Below are 17,061 nucleotides of genomic sequence, written 5' to 3'. Positions count from 1 at the left end.
TCAGTACTGCCCAAACAGTGAAGCAAGACCTGATGACTTCACCTGCAACTGTCATAAAGACAAAAAGAGTTAACAAGTGAACATGTAATTCTTTTTTTTCCCCTTGAAGAGGAAGTGTGTCGGCTTAAAAGTTTACTTAACTCCTTGGTCCATCTTCCCACTAGTCTCAATTATTTTGCTTTGTCTCAAATACTACAATTCAAAACTTCAAAAACTGTAATAGTGCCTAAGAGGCAACTCTCAAAAAGTATGCATCATATTTTAAGGTTTTATTTATATGGAAATGTTAACTGAGTTCTTATCTTATTTCACCTAACCTCATAAACAAAACCTAGGCAAGCATTTATTATTTGTATTATCTAATATTACCCAACCTGACCTCCAGAAAATAAGTCTATCAAAGTATAAACTGAGTTAGCTCAGAACATGTACCTGAAAGAAGTCAACTGAAACTCACAGCTTTTGGTACTGGAAAACAATCTCAGAAAAACAAGTTTTACTAAAGTAAACTGCTGCTATTCACTTAGCCATGACACTAAGCTAGCATTCAACCATCTAAAGAACTGACTTTAGCAAATTACTATTGAAATGAGATTTTATTTTTTGCTGCACCTTGAGGCTCATGGGATCCTACCAAGCAGGGGTTGAGCCTGGGTCCTCCGTAGTGAGAGCAGAGTCCTAACCACTGGACTGCCAGGGAATTCCCAAAAGGTCAAATTTTAAGATCAGCCAAATTGCAAGAGATTTCAAGGTATCTATTCATAAAATCAGATCTCTCCATCTTTGCAATTTCTTTAATCATTTAATATTTCAAAATATTAATCTGCTAAGTCACCTCAGATACCCACTTTGAAAATGAAGGTTTGCCACCAAATAAAAATAAAATTCAATTTCTTATAGGCTTCTAATATCCTCTAGAACTCTGGAACAGTTTTTATCTAAGAAGTATGACAAAAGACTCTAACAGTTTTTAATCCAAGTATGATAAATAGAATTGGAATAATTAGTAAACTGTGAGCAGTCCTCAGAACTTCAATTACATTTTCAATTCAACCTCTATATATTTTCAATTCTACAGTAACTGCAAGAATTTCAACTTCCACATATTAACAACAGGCTACATGAAACCGCTAGAGCTCAGAGCTGTCCAATTTCAACAGCCTATTTCCTTGAGGTAGAGGAGAAAGATGAGGAAACATTTCTCATTAGCCACATCAACCTTTACAGTAGAGGAAGAAGCGTGTGCACTTCACAGGATGTACTCTACTTGAAAAGCATTTGTGATCACTTGGTGTAAACAGAAGCCGTTTAGAAACTAAAAGTTCCTGCTCAGACACAATTTCCTCTTTCCATCCATCCTTGAAAGGAGCCATTTTTAGGTGAACCGCACTCTGACTTTCGAAACAGATATTAATACTGGGGACAATACTAAGCCACCAGTAAACTATTCAATGGGCACTGCAAATACGTCCACACTTTATCAAATGAATCTGAACTGAAGTAAGGGGTGCTGATCTCTACACACTGGTCCCCAATCCATCCAGACCAACATGACTTTTCCCTGAGCCCATGGAGAAGAAAACACTTCACAGGCTCATGCCAGCTCCTTCAGGCTGCCACCCACTTCCTATGACCTGACCCTTACAGGCCTGCACAGCAGACCTGTCACGCCCACAGGTTCATACCAACCTCAGCAGGAACAACACAGCCAAGGAATTTAAGAAAAAGGAAAAAGAAAAGGCCAGGAGGGACAGCAGTCATAAGCTGAAGGTCCCATCTCCCTGATGGGCAAGGAAAAACAAACTATGTTGTTCAGAATATTATATTAGAAAGTACTTATAAGGAACTAAGAAGTAAGAAAGACAGCTACTCAGAGGACAAGGGCAGAGAGGCCAAAAATAGATTAAGGAAGAATCTACATCTGTATATGGCACAGATAAGCATTTGTTACCCTGTTGAGACCCCCGAACGCAGTTAAAAAGAGGAACACGTGTGTGCTGCAGACCATACCACTTTCTCCTGAGGTCGGGGATGGTGGTGGGGTGGCAGCCGTCACGCTGTGTTTGTCCCAGACAGTCTCCAAGATACCTGCCAAGAAAGGAGACACTGAGTTGAACAGAGAAATAAACCTCAACATATAAAAGTAAGATTTAGAAAAATGATGTATTGATATCTCTGATCCAACATCAGTATTTAAAAATCTGTCCCTCTCTCCAGCTGCTTTTTCTGAACACCACCACCGGATATTCCAAACTCAATGTATTTTCTCCCACAAAGCTGCCACCAATCTTCTCATGTTCCTCACCAGACATAAGTGCCATCCCACACAATCTCGGCATGGGCCTTTGCTCTCCAAATCTGGCCTCACCTGCACCCCACACACAGGCTTCATCATGCTGCACTGTTAGCTGTTCCTTCCTCATGTGACCTCCTTCTCAATCTCTGACCTGCTCTCCGCCTTCCAATCCAACCTGAGCTTTCACCAGACTAACTGCTACCTATCTGTCAGAATTTGACTCAGTTGTCACCTCCTCCAGGAAGTCTTCCCTCCTCCGTTTTGCCTGCACATGAAACATGACTACCATAACTCTTACTCTTAACGCATTATCTTTCTCCGCTAGTAGCGTACACACTACAAGAGGGCAGGGACTATGTTTCAGCACTCTTTTTATCTCCTTACAGAACCTGGTACATAATAAGATCATAAAAGCTTTCAAAAATATTTTGTTCTCAAAACATTTAATATTACAACGTGGAAAACTTTGAACGTATCATGCTAAGTCAAAGAAGCCAGACACAAAAGATCATGTATTCTGATTCCATTTTTGTGAAAAGTCTAAACAGGAAAACCCACTGAGGTAACAGGGTTGGGGGTGACGAAAACGTTCTACACAGCGTGCTGGTACTGCAGCCTTGTGACTCCATTAAAGACCACTGAGCTGTCGGTTACACTTTAAAATGGTCGATTTTATGATACGTGAATGACATCATGATTCAAAAACGTCAATGTCCACACAAGTAGGACACAGTTATCAGACATGGTCCCTAACTTTAGAAATTTAACATCTAATTGCGGGTGTCAATAAATATCCTTTGAATGAATAAATGCTCTGAGGTCTGGGTTTCCTCCTAGAGATCTGGGGAAGGATGAGGGGGCAGGGGGCGGGGGGAATGACAAGTTTAGTTTTTAATCAAGCACTCTGACAACCAATTTTAAGTGCCCACCACATGCTAACCACTTCTGTTAACACATGCCAAAAAAAATAAAGTTCCTAGACATCCAAGAAGCAGCCTGGGTCAAAGAGCTAGAAATAAAACCCTTCCCTTCCCTACACTATTTTCTCCAGCAGCGTGGCTTGGCCTCACCGCCTGGCACAGCCCAGAGCCTCAGGTGTCTCAGAACCCGCAGCTCCACCAGTAGGTCAGCAGGCACGGCCTTCGCCCTGCTGCCCTCAAGACACAGGGGGGCTCCACTCTCTTCCTTGCCGTCCTCTCTCATTCTGCAGTTTGCTTTCTATTTGTTGTTACTCTTCACTCATCATCACGAGGCTCTAGTACAACAGACCAGATGACAAAACAAACGCCATATACAGCTCCAACCTGGCGCACCGAGCTCCAACTCCACACCTGGGCTCACTTCCCTGCTCCATATTTGAAACGTTCACATCTTCCTCCTCCAACTTCTAGTGATTTAAATTCAAATCATCTTAAATACAGTGCCTGCCACCTGCCTTACTTTTAATGCAGTCATCAGTATTTCAGTCACTTTCCTGTGACCCGGTCTGTATCTCATTAATCACAGCTATTGTCAGGTTCAAATAAGGGGAGACTTTAAAAGGAAAATAAATTACAAACATTTTTTTTTAGTTCCTCCCATGTGCCAGACACTGGGCTGGGTGCTGGGACTACGGCATCACCTTCTTTCTGTCTTCACGCTCCGTCTCGGTAATAGCTAAAGCTCAAGAACTCTGAGTTCCAGGGCCACACTCGGGCGTCTGCAGGCAGAACTCTGCCTCCTGGCGCCACCCAGCCGCTCACCTGTCAGCAGCCCGAGCACCGTCTGCACCTGGTCCAGCAGTAGCTTCCGCAGCTCCTCCTTCCGAGCCACGCTGAGGTCCTCACGGGGACAAGCCAACTCTTCCGAAGTTGTCTTCAACATGATCAGCCCAAGGGGAGTTGTCACAGGGGACTGGATCAACTGCCAGGAAAAAGTCAGCTCTGAGCAGAGTGTCTGGCTAATTAAGGCACAAAGAAGGCTAACTAATGGTAAACCAGCTAAGTACAGTTGTTCCTTGATATCCTCAGGGGGCTGGTTTCAGGACCCCTGTGGATACTAAGGCAAAAAAAAACAACCTTTCAGATGGTTTAATCATAAGATGGTATAATGGTGAAGTTGATTTCAGAACCAGTTTGATCTTGTTTACTCATACCTGAAGAAATTTATCATCATTATCAGAAATGTCAGCAATGGAGCACCAATGGTTTTTGACATGGCTTTCATGCCACTGACTGGTTGTCATGCAAGGATAAGCAGAGAATAAGACAACTGGAAAGAATTTTAAAGATCACTTAGTCCAATTCTCACATCTTACAAGGAAAGAAATGGAGCCTCACAGAAGTGGCAGGAGTTGCTAAAAGTCAAGGTGATTTGGAACAAAAACACCACCTCCTGGTTCAATGTCCCTTCCACAAAGGGGTGTTTCGAAGCCATGAGGACTGCAAGAGGTGAAAGGAGTCATTTATGAAGGGTGGGCAGAGGGAGGTAGTGGGGAAGAGAGGAAGACAGCTACCCTTTTGGAATCTCCATGAGCACCTGACCTAAAAGGGCTCTTCCAAATTCTCATTTACAATCATTAATTAAATCTCCTGGGCACACAGGTAATGTCTGTTCTTCATCAAAGGAAATGATCCCGCAGGCACTGCCTCGCGCCAGGGGCCATCCTCATTGCTGCCGACAAGACTCGGCTCTCTGTCTGCCTCACGTTCCATTGCTGCTTCACGCAAGACACACCACTGACCAACCCACAAAGGGAACCACTCAGACCCCCACCTTCCGGGTCCTTTCTAACTCCGAGGATTTCCCGGCTCCCTCTTAGAGAACATGGAGAGTAACCACAAGTTCTTTCCAACTTGGAGAGAAGGCAAGTGTGTCAGAGATCCAGCAAGCCTCTCGCCTCTTAACCCCCAACTCCAGGCTCCCGCCTGCTGCCCTCCTCAGGGCCTTTGCACGGTTATTCCCTCTGCCTACAACACTGTTCCTGTTCCCTGGATGCCTACATGACTCCCTCCATCACCTCCACTCAGGTTTCTGCTCAGATGTCTGCTTCACAGAAACGGCTTTCAGGATCATCCCCTCTAAATAATACCCCTGATATTTCCTCCTCTTCACCCGATATTTAGTTTGTGCACAATACTTTTATTAACTACGTGAAAGAAGTTATTTGCTTATTATTTGCTTATTGCTTACTGACACCTCCCCCTTGGGATTATAAACTCCATGAAGGTGGCTATTTGTTCACTACTATATCCCCCCATTGGAGAAGGCGATGGCACCCCACTCCAGTACTCTTGCCTGGAAAATCCCATGGATGGAGGAGCCTGGTAGGCTGCAGTCCATGGGGTCACTAGGAGTCAGACACGACTGAGCGACTTCACTTTCACTTTTCACTTTAATACATTGGAGAAGGAAATGGCAAGCCACTCCAGTGTTCTTGCCTGGAGAATCCCAGGGATGGGGGAGCCTGGTGGGCTGCCATCTCTGGGGTCGCAGAGTCAGACACGACTGAAGCGACTTAGCAGCAGCAGCAGCAGCAGCAGCACATCCCCCCATGACATGCTTAGTTATTTGTATTGATACGTGGCTGGTATTCAGAAAACAGTTTACTAAATGCATGCATCTGGATGTTCCTAGTGGTCCAGTGGTTAATAATCTGCCTGCCAACGCAGAGGACACAGGTTCGATTCCTGTTTCGGGAAGATTCCCATACGCTGTGGGGCAACTAAGCCCATGTGCCACAACTACTGAAGCCCAAACACCCTAGAGCCCGTGCTCGGTAATAAGAGAAGCCACGGCAATGAGGAGCCCACACATCATCACCTACAGAGTAGGCCTCACTCACTGCAACCAGAGAAAGCCTACATGCAGCAACAAAGACCAAAAATAAAACAAATGCTAATCTCAGAAAAAAAATTTTAATAGATACATGAATTTTCTTTACAATATCAATGCAATAAATCTCTAGACACATGAATCACCATACAAAACGAAATAGTACTGAATGAAGAACTGCTGTGCCACTTTGAGAGGCAATCTGAGAAAAGCAAGATGGATGCTGCTGTTGTTTTTTTTAATTGCTGTATCATTCAAATGGTTTGTAGGGAGAAGCAGCCAAACATTACAAAATGGTACTGTTCAGGAAAATTCTGAATCTGTAGTCACTGAGACTATAACCAATTTTCAAAGATTGTTATTGCTATAATCTGTACATGATACCCATTTTCTGCACACCCAAGACTGCCTCAATAATATAAAAACACTTCCAACTTTATCACAGGAGTCAAAGAATGAAAGCATCTCCCCCTTGGCTTTTAGATCCCACCTATTCCCTGATGATTTCCAAATCCTGAACCCAGATCCACATTTCCTAAGGTCTCACTTGATGGACACAGAAGCAACATACAAATCTTAAATGTATTCTCTGCGAAACTGAACACACCATCTTCTATCCAAACCCATTTCCTCCTCCTCCACCCCTGGCCTGGAAAATCTACCATCTGAGCCAGAAACGTGGAAGGCAGTCTAGCTTCCTCCTCCCCCATCCCCACAACCCAGTCCCTGCCCAAAGCCTCGTGATTCCGCCTCCTCCGCTCCCCACCACGGCTCACCAGGCAGGCCCCAGCTCGGCTCAGGCCCCTCAGCTCGCTCGGCGTCTGCAGCAGCAGCCTTCCTAGCCTGCATTCCTACCTCGCCCTTCTGCCAGCCCGAGTTCACACTGTTGCTAGAACTGTCACTCCAGCATAAAACTGTGACCGCACTGTCTCCCTTTTCCAAACTTTTCCCCAGCCCTCAAGAAAGGACTGTGAATCAAACACCGATGCCCACTGCGAGAGCAAGGCCCTTCCTGCCCTGGCTCTGCCCATCAGCCCAGCCTCTCATTCTACCACTTCACCACCTCGCATCACCAGCAACACTGGAAACTCAGCACTCAGCTCCGTGAGTCTAATGCCGTGTCACCACCACACTCTGCATACTCCACTGCCGTCGTTACACATTGTGGGGTAATTATTACTTGCACAGCAATCTTCCCACTAAACTATAACTTCATCCCGGCACCCAACACCTAGAGCGGCACCCAACAGGGCTTCCAATATGTGCTGGACAAAATTTCACGAGAGGTTAGCACAGCAATTGGGGTTCCCCATCCCCCACCTTCTCCACTGCACCAATGGACAACCCATCTGGAGAACAAAGCTTAAGGGAATGAGCTAATCAACCCCACAGAGCCCTCACCACTGCAGGTCTAAAAAAAGTCTTAAAATGCCTCTTCCAGACAGAAAAGAATCACTCCTACAAACAAATTATTTGCAAGATCAAGTTTCCCTAAGTATCTCCTTACCTGTAAAATGTTAGTAAAAAAGTCATGGTAGAACATGGGCCAATCTTGACGGCCAATGTCAACAATCACTTTGCAGAGCTTATTCCGGATGAAGTAAGGTAAGGTTTTGTGGTGAGCCAAGAGGAGTTTGGGCAGGCAGCTACGGATTTCCATCTTATCCTGAGACGGGACCCCAAGCCACATTTTATTGATCAGGTTCTGAAAAACAAGCACACGTCTTTTAAGTTAACAATCTACTGGTGGCTAAGTGGTAAAGAATCCACCTGCCAATGCAGGAGACCCAAGTTCAATCCCTGGGTCGGGAAGATCCCCTGGAGACAGAAACAGCAACCTACTCAAGTATTCTTGCCTGGGAAATCCCACGGAAAGAGGAGCCTGACAGGCTACACTCCATGGGGTCGCAAGAGTTGGACACGACTTAGCAACTAAACCACCACCACCTAACACAGAACAAACTGACTTTCATCCCACAGCAGCTGTCTCCCTCAAACAAGAAACTCGGCTTTCAAACAAAGGCTTGGAGCAATCTGGCAATGACAATAATAAAATATTCAAATTCTATGATACAACAACTTCATTTCTGGGAAAACTGGCAACATAATCTAATGGAAACAAAAAAGGGCAGGTACAAAAACTTTCGATTACACTATTGTCTCTGTTAAAAAATCATGGCAGAAACAACTGTAACGTAGGGGCAGGAGAACAGTTTGGTGACTAAAGGTAGGACCACTTACAGGAATATCACATAAAGGCAAGTGTAGGGAGGGAGGGGCCGAGTGCATGTGGCATGAGCAATGTGATCTCATAATCACATTTTTTTAAAAGTATGCACTGGAAGACAACGATTGGAAGAGAGTTGACATAAATGAAGATTTCTGTGGTTGGGATGGTATAATGGTAACACCCCTCCTCCCAAACTGCTTTTCTTTCATTATCTCTTTTAAATAATAACAAGGAAGAGAAAATTATACTATACGACAGAAGACCTCCCAGCCTTACCCCATCTTACCTTCTGGAGTCAAGGAGAGAGAATCCTGACAAAGGCAGCACGTGGGAAGAAGTCCCTGCGCTTACTTCCCAACCATGTACACATCAAAGGTGAAGTCCAGCGCCAAGGACAAGGCAATGTGACCACAAAAGACTCTTCAGAATAGTGTAGAAGTATCTGACAACTTACCTCAAAAACCGTTAAACTGTACATCATTACATAGTCATTCCTAGTGCTGGAGAGAAAATACAGGCAGAATCTCCAGGCTCCTATTTGCTGAGCAAAGTTATTAAGAAGTTCCTCTGGAAAAGTTAAACAGCAACAAAAAAAGCTATGAAAATACATGAAATTAATACAAGGCTGGGTTGTCTTATTATTTTTTTAAATGCCTCTCTCCACACAAAGCAATGACACCAAAAAAAAAAAAAAAAAAAAAACACTACAATATCCAGCTGACTCTTCAAGATAGAAAGGACAAAGCGTACAATATTTTTCTGACCCTGAGGTGACCATGAACACTGAGTCTAAAATACCAATAAATAACCTAGCTATGGACACTTTCTTAGGCAGAGAAACTTTCACTGTTGAAGTGCTTAACCTAATGAGCGGATAGATAACTATAAGAATATCATTTTTGCCTTATAAATGATGGCTGATTGGTAACTTACTTCCTCTGGGGTACAGCTATACACACATATATCTAGACAGATAGAAAGATAGATAAGATAGATATATCCACGCCACTCACTCAACACTATTCTTACATACAATTACACACACACAATGACAGCTAGAATAAGAAAAGAAAAATTAAGACTAATGTTATAAATACAGCATTGGAAAAAATGGAAGACAATTCAAGACGGCTAACTCCCTTCATATGAGTTGGTTTTATTTTAAAACACCACCCAAAGAGTTGGAAGTCAGTAATAAAGAGTAGCAACCATGGGAGTTTCCAGGAACCCTGTCTACCTCAAATCACTTGGAAATGGTTTTCTTCCTCCTGAGGCTGCTGGACAGACGGCACCATTAAGAGTCTATCACCATGCTTCGAGACATGCTGCCCAGAAGTCATATTTTATGCTGCGTGTGTCATAAAATATAACACGAAGTGGGTACAAATACAAAGGCAATGACCCCGAGAGATTCTCAAAATCCCCTGGAAAAGCAGCGAGCACAGCAGCCCATCCTGATCCTACAGTCACTGCTCTGCCAGCACCCCACCACTGAGGCTAAATGCACCAGGGTAGTCCCATTACAAATCCCAGAGAAGCAAGCGTATGGTGCCTTCTTACAATAATCAGGCAAACCTTCCATGTACCCCAGAGGTGAAGTCCAACCAGAGACAATAACCTCTGACTGGAAATGAGGAGCTCTGGGCTCTGTTCTAGACTCTATCACTAACCCGCTGAGTCTAAGCCCAAGTGAATCCCTGCTCCTCTTTGATGCTTCAGCCTTCTCCACTTTTAAAAATGACCAATCTGTCTCCAGAGGCTCCCTGCTATCAGCTCTGTCTCTAAAGCACTAATAACACATTTCTGGTGGAGGATGGGTGGGCCCCCTATAATAAAAGGTCTCCCTCCTTTTCCCCACTTAGCATGGAAAGACTGTTATTTATTCTAACATATCAAAAAAGAAGCAAGAAGTGGTTCCAGCCCACACACTCAAATAAAGCTACGCAGACTAGGTACAAAGAGAACTGAACTAAGGCATGCCTGTTACTGAGCCCCCGGATTCCCCTTAGCCAGCATTTAAATTAGACATTTGTAGCATCTGGTTATTTAAAACTACTTTAAAATCAGATTAGAATACAAACATGCTAAAATGATACCACTTTTAATGCATGAACACTGAAGATGAATAACATTTGCACTGCAAACTGAAATTTAAGAGAAAAACAAAAGCATGTCCATTATAAGCTAAAAACAGGACTACAGAGAAATCTGTGTTGGAATATATAACAGATTAATTTAAGGGAAAGATCCTTCACCTCCTTTGGTAAAAATCACCAACGATGTTTTTACTATAAGTACTTTGGTAGCATAAAACTAATAAGGGGCTCACTCTGGGAGCAGGAGTTGCATCAACACAACTGAGTAATAAGGGAACCTAGGGGAGCAAGCAAAGAGGGTCTTCTGAGCCAGATGCCTGATCATCCACTGGGCCCAGCTTCTGTCAGTATCCCCCACTGAGAAATGCTCTGGTTCCCTATAGCACACTCCCTTAGAAGAGAAAGGCATATACAGGGGAGGTCCAAAAGAGACCACCACGTTTAAATTGAAAAGCGATAAGAAGGTGCATCCCCCAGGAGCTGATGTGATGCTCAAAGGATGCTGCAGCCAAAGCTTTACTGACTGGCCACCTGAAAATCCTAACCCTAATCAAGCTTTGGACCAAAGGCAGAAATCGGCCATACCACTTAGCTGGCTAACATAACTTAGAGAAGCCACATGGGCCAGAGAAATGGCTCTACAGAGACCTGCAAACACAGAAAAAGGCCTCCAAGGAAGTGAAAGCAATGAAGGTCAGTGCAAAGCAGCCAGACATGCAGGGGCAGGCCTGCCGGTTTGGATCAGGAAAAACAGTTTTCATCTTCAAGTTCAGGACTTGGAGACACAGAGAGAAAGACTACTCTAGGACCAAAGTACAGCATGGCTCTGAAGCAGAGATCTCACACTTGAATACCCTTCTAATGTACAGCATGCTTTAATGAATATCGTACATGTAGATGAATATAAAATTCAGAAAGAGGTTCTAGAAGGCGCTGAGATTCCCAGAAGACCTGAAGTTATCATACGTACATCTCTCTGTTGTTTGAAGCTTCTGTTCAACAAAAGTTGCAGAAGGAGAGGAATAACAGTGGCGATAAGGAAAAAGCAAGAACTGGAGGTAACACCCGTTAAAGGATCTCTGGGCACTAGGTAAGATTTCAGCTAGACTTCTACACATCGAAAGTATGATTGTTTTAATGCTTTTTATGAGATTTTTTTTTTTAATTAAATCACAGACTTCTTGTAAAAGTTCAACACTGCTGAAATCAAGAGCAAAGCAGGAGAAAGGGTTTCCACATATGGCCAAAGGAAAGAAAATCCATCACTCTGGATTAAAGTGAGCTCTGCTGACTACATCCATTGCAGCTAGGTTTATAGACCCCACCAGTCACTGACCAGCAGGAATGGAGCAAAAACAAGCCAGAACTCAAGGGGAAAGATTCAGGCTTGACCAGTTGAGAGTACCAACTCATTCCTGCCCTCTGGGGTCTGTTCATTATAAATGACTCTTTACAATTCAATACTCCACTTACCTATCTCACGTTTCCTTTCATTGGTTGTACAGTCATGGAAAAACTCTGTCATCAGACTTTCCAATGCCCTGAGAGAGGCTTCTTCAGATGCCTAACAAAGGAATTTGAAAAAAAATCAGCCACTGTATTTTCAGTTCTATGCTCCTCAGTTCCGTGCAGGTCACATTCAACAGTCATAGTAATTTACTTCCTCAAAACATCTTGTCAACATTCTTCAGATGCATGATATAAGCCAGAAAAATTGCAGGGAATTTCCCACTTGGCTCAGTGCCCAAAGCTTTAGACTACTGTATATATTCATGCTACTGTGCAATTAATTTTCAATTATTTATGCTAAGGAAAAAGGGAACAATAATTTAAAATTTAATTCTGGAAACATATTAAAAGCAAATTAACAGTCCCTGATTTATTTTAGACTGAACAGGTAGAGTGAAGAGATTCAGGGAGGTTAGGGTGCTTTATAGACCATCCGTCAACAATATATCTGCCCCATGTCTGAATAGCGTGCGTTAGAGATAGTCGCTCAGCTGTGTCCAACTCTTTGAGACTCCATGGACTGCAGCCCGCCAGGTTCCTCTGTCCATGACATTCTCCAGGCAAGAATACTAGAGTAGGTAGCCATTCCCTTCTCCAGGGGATGTTCCTGACCCAGGACTCAAACCTGGGTCTCCCTCATTGCAGGTGGATTCTTTACCGTAATATGAGCCACCAGAGACTACTGGCCATATTCTGACTCAGAACAACTGTAGTCAAACTGCCGCATGGATTTCTGGGGGTTTTCAAAGGGACTTCAGGAGCCAAACATGATCCCTCAACTCTCAATCTCACATGAGCAGCCAACAGAGATTAAGGTGCAGCTAAGAGCCAAGCAGAGCAAGGACTCAAAATAAGAGCACCTCCCAACCACAGACCCACAGAGAGCCCTACTCTCAGCTGAACCATTCCAGTGGAGAATGAGAAGAGAGGGGCCCAAGGCTCCCCCAGGGCTCCTCCTCTCCCTTTTCCATGCGGAACCCCAAACCCACTTCCTCTTCTCTTACTGAAGGCAGGAACATCAAGCACAGCAATGAACTTGAGTCAACACGCCTCACATAACCAGTCTATGACAAGGTGAGCGCTGGCAGGCCCTTTGTGAATCTTCACTGGCATTAATCTACCATGAGATGATCAGGAGACTACAGCAGTTTTGATTTCTTAATCGTCTATTAATGTCCTCCTTTCCACCCACCTTCCCCATATCCTCTCCACTACCTCCAGAGTGAGAGCTGACCATTAAAACTGCATTTTAAGGGAACTTTCCTGGTGGTCCAGTGGTAAAGAATACACCTTGCAATGCAGGGAACACAGGTGTGATCCCTAGTCAGGGAACTAAGATTCTGCTGCCGGCCCTTGGGTCGCCAACTACTGAGCCCGTGGGCTCTGGAGCCCTTGTATCACAGCTAGAGAGTCTGTGTGCCACGACAGAAGATCCCACCTGCCGCAAATAAGACCCATCACAGCCAAACAAATAGATATTTGTCTAAAAACTGCATTTAAAATAAGTCCACATTCAAATGTGTCATGTATCAAACTGTAGTATTAGCAGGGGCCTCTACTTGGTAACTGGCTTTTGAGGAGACTGAAGAACTTGGGCCATTTCTGTGGGTGAACCAGCACTTCTTAGGACTGATACTAATGATACAGGCTGAATCGGGCTGTATCAGCCCATCTACAGCAACCAGCACATGTAAACACGCCGTACAGCACACGGGGTCACGATCAAGCAGTGCCAGGCACAGCTGTCCCTCCCGTGCTGTGGTCATGCGGACAGCCATGCAGTGACAGCGAGCTCTGACATGTGGAGTGATGGATTACTGCTCAACGGCTCTAGCACTTGTGAATCTGAAGGACTTTCTTGTCTGAATTTCACGATAAGTATTAGCCCTCTATTCCTTTTTCAAACCAATACATCAGTTCAACCAAGAAAAATTACTGGATTGCAAGCTGCTTAATTCTAAACTACACAATTTTTTAATGCAGAAATAACCAGAATGTGGGACAGAAATAAGACTGCAATGTGTGTGTGTGTGTGTGTGTGTGTGTGTGTGTGTGTGTGTGCTGATCAAAACGGCCTCACTGTTCTTACTGGCAGATTTTCTAAGTGTTATAAATTCAAATTTCAAAATGAATTTATATAAATAAAAAGAATGCTTTGGTCTGCTTCATAGATCAACTTGGTGTGCCATTTCATCTGAAAAAATGATTTTCCGTTTTTAAAAGTTTGTGAGAAGATTTGAAAGAACCAAAGGAAAATCTATGTTAAAGTAACTTTTTGGCAAAAAAAAAAAATAACCATAAATCAAGACATATTTCTTGAACTAAAAAAAGCCAGCTATTTAGCTAAAATAAATCAATAGTTTTCTGGAGCCAAAATAAGTTCCTGAACACTAAAGACACATCTTCAAGTCACACCTGCTCCACAAGTGATTTTTTACTTTTTGGCCGAAGCACGCAGCTTGTGGGGTCTTTACCAGGGATAAAACCTGGGCCCCCTGCAGTGGAAGCGTGGAGTCTTAACCACTGGACCACCAGGGAGTCCCTCCACAACTTCTTCTTACGGTGAACCACACCAGCGTAGACTCGAAAAATCTTGAACTCATCACATTCAGGCTGTCAAGATTTATTTCAGATGGGTTCTTGAGGCAGAAGTTCATGAACTTGACAATCACTGGCCATATATCAAAGGCTGCTGAAGCAAGTTTCTGCCTCCACAGAAAATCCATCTCTGTCTCCACTCCAGTCCCATCACACCCACCCTCCTCACAGCTCCAACCAAAGAAGCTAACACTCCCACAGAAAGGGGAAAGATGAGCACCCACCAAACCATAGCATGTGCTTCTTAACCAATGACGGTCGCTCTGTGAAAACGGAAACCTCCAAAACCTAGTAACCCAGTGCCGTCACCGGGAATTTCTCAACAAGGACAAATAACGTGCTGTCTGCATTTTCAATCACTTTTCTAACTGCAAAAGGGATACCTACCCTACAGGGTGTTAAGAGGATCAAATGAAACGCTCCATGTTAAGCTGCTGGGTAAACTCCTAGGAGCTATCTAATTCCCGTTTTTATTTAGTCCCAGATACCAAATGAAAGCAGACCAAAGCAAAACAACAGAAGTACTTAGGCCTCCTGTGAAACTGGAGATTCATGCCCTAAGGGGTTTGTCCCAAACATATTTAGTTTAGTGGGGCTTTTCTAACTGGATTTCAAAACACAACTATTTTGAGGGGAAGGAAAGGAGGTTGCGACTTTACTAGGGTCACACAGTCAGAACAGAGATATAAAGGACAACATTCAAGACCTGCAAATGGTTGAAGGGATATTGGAGAACTATCCCTAACTGGCAAGATGGCCAGTGGACCCCTTGCCAGTTGTTTTAAGCAGGTAGTGAAGCCAGAATTCAGACAGCAATGGGTTAAGAAATTAGTGATAAGTAAGCACATGAGACTACACTTTCAAGTAATAAAAGGACAAAGAAATAAAACAAAACCAAGCACCCTGATGTGGTAGGAAGAAAGGTTTCAATTCCCAAAGGCTATCCAAGCACTGCACTGATTAACTGACGAAGAACATTCAGATTTCAGACACACCTGACTGCTTCCCATCCTGGACACAATTTAAGACCCAGATCTTAACAGAACAAAAAACCGAGGTCAGCTAAAAAACAAGCAAGGCACATTCCACACACAATAAAATTTCAGTTACATGCAGGTATAAAATATAAGAGGTAAAACAATAAAGCTTCTAGAAAATATAGATCATCCTCATGACCTCGGGGTAGGGAAAAAACTGTTGAAAACACTAAACACAAAGAAAAAGACTGGTAAATGGAAATGGTCATCAAATGGCACCATGAAGAGAGTGTAAAAGAAAGCCACAAAATGGAAAAAGGTATCATCAATATGGGTAACAGCATAAAATAACTGCTACAAATCAATCAGGAAAAGATAAATGACTCAATTTTTTTCAACAGGCTAACAGTTATAAAAGAGGATACTCCAAAAGCTGATACATAGAACAAGTACTCAACCTCATTAGTCATCATAGAAATGTAAATTTTAAAACAATATAATGCCACAAATCTATTAGAACGGCTAAAGTTTAAAAGACAGTAACAGGTATTGCTGAAGATGCTGCTGGTGGGACTATAAACCGGTATAACCATTTTGGAAAATGAACACATGCGTACTTTATGACCCTGTAATTCTACTCCTTGACAATATAGCCAACAGAAATCTGTACCCCACGAAATGTACACAAATGTTCACAATACCACTATTCATAATATCCAAAGAGTCCAAAGAACCCAATGTCCACCACTAGTGGGATGGATAAGTTGTGGTTTATTCATCAGGAAGATGTTATAACAGTAGAAACGAATGAATATTGCTTCATACAACAACATAGGTAAGTTTCACAAACAAAGCTGAATGAAAGAAGCCAAGACGCATCCAACCTTCATTATTTGTTTTATGCTAACTTTTAAAAATGAGCAAAACAAATCCATGGTGTTACAGAATGCATGCGTGCTCAGTCGCGTCCGACTCTGAGACCCCATCAACTATAGCCTGCCAGGCTTCTCTGTCCATGGAATTTTCCAGGCAAGAATACTGGAGTGGGTTGCCATTTGCTACTCCAGGGGATCTTCCCAACCCAGGGATCGAACCCATGTCTCTTGGGTCTCCTGCATTAGCAGGCAGGTTCTTTACCACTGAGCCACCTGGGAAGCCCTATAATCAGAAGAGTGATTATTAGCCTTTGGGGAGGAGGGATTCTGGGATGCTGGTAATATTCTATTTTCTCGATCTGAAAGTTACACAAGGATGACCGCTTTATGCACTTTGTAAGTACATACACACAAGTTTTGAAACTTAAAAGGAATACTTATTTTTAACATTCAGGTTGGTGTCTGCAGACTCTGATTTTAGAAACTGTGTTTTTTCCTCTAATAGCACAATTATTAAGAGCAGTCTGGGGACCCAGAGATGAAGTCTAAGCATGAGACTCCTAAATTCCTAAGAATCAACCTATTTCTCCTCAAAGCTGCAAGGATGACAACAGAAAGTTACAATCCCATTAAGTCTGTATTTCCCTTAGACTTCCCTCAACAGCAA

General features: G+C 43.3%; 1 protein-coding gene across 5 annotated transcripts in view; it reads right to left on the bottom strand.

Moving 5' to 3' along the window:
- Nucleotides 1–17,061, bottom strand: part of XPO6 (exportin 6) — a 106,872-nt gene that overhangs the window by 58,596 nt on the left and 31,215 nt on the right. For 4 of the 5 annotated variants that reach the window (XM_044935986.2, XM_044935987.2, XM_006070557.4 and 1 more), the window contains exons 2-6: nt 11,909–11,999; nt 8,794–8,906; nt 7,617–7,814; nt 4,039–4,198; nt 2,011–2,088 (exon numbers count right to left, since the gene is read on the bottom strand). In XM_044935986.2, the coding sequence (XP_044791921.2) occupies nt 2,011–2,088; nt 4,039–4,198; nt 7,617–7,814; nt 8,794–8,906; nt 11,909–11,999 (640 nt within the window). The remainder of the gene's footprint in view (nt 1–2,010; nt 2,089–4,038; nt 4,199–7,616; nt 7,815–8,793; nt 8,907–11,908; nt 12,000–17,061) is intronic. The other variant, XM_044935988.2, reaches the window with a different exon arrangement.

The sequence above is a fragment of the Bubalus bubalis genome, chromosome 24 (genome assembly GCF_019923935.1).
Source record: "Bubalus bubalis isolate 160015118507 breed Murrah chromosome 24, NDDB_SH_1, whole genome shotgun sequence".
In the NCBI taxonomy this organism is placed as follows: Eukaryota; Metazoa; Chordata; class Mammalia; order Artiodactyla; family Bovidae; genus Bubalus; species Bubalus bubalis.
Note: the sequence above shows the minus strand (reverse complement) of the source record. Positions and strands in the feature narration are given on the sequence as shown.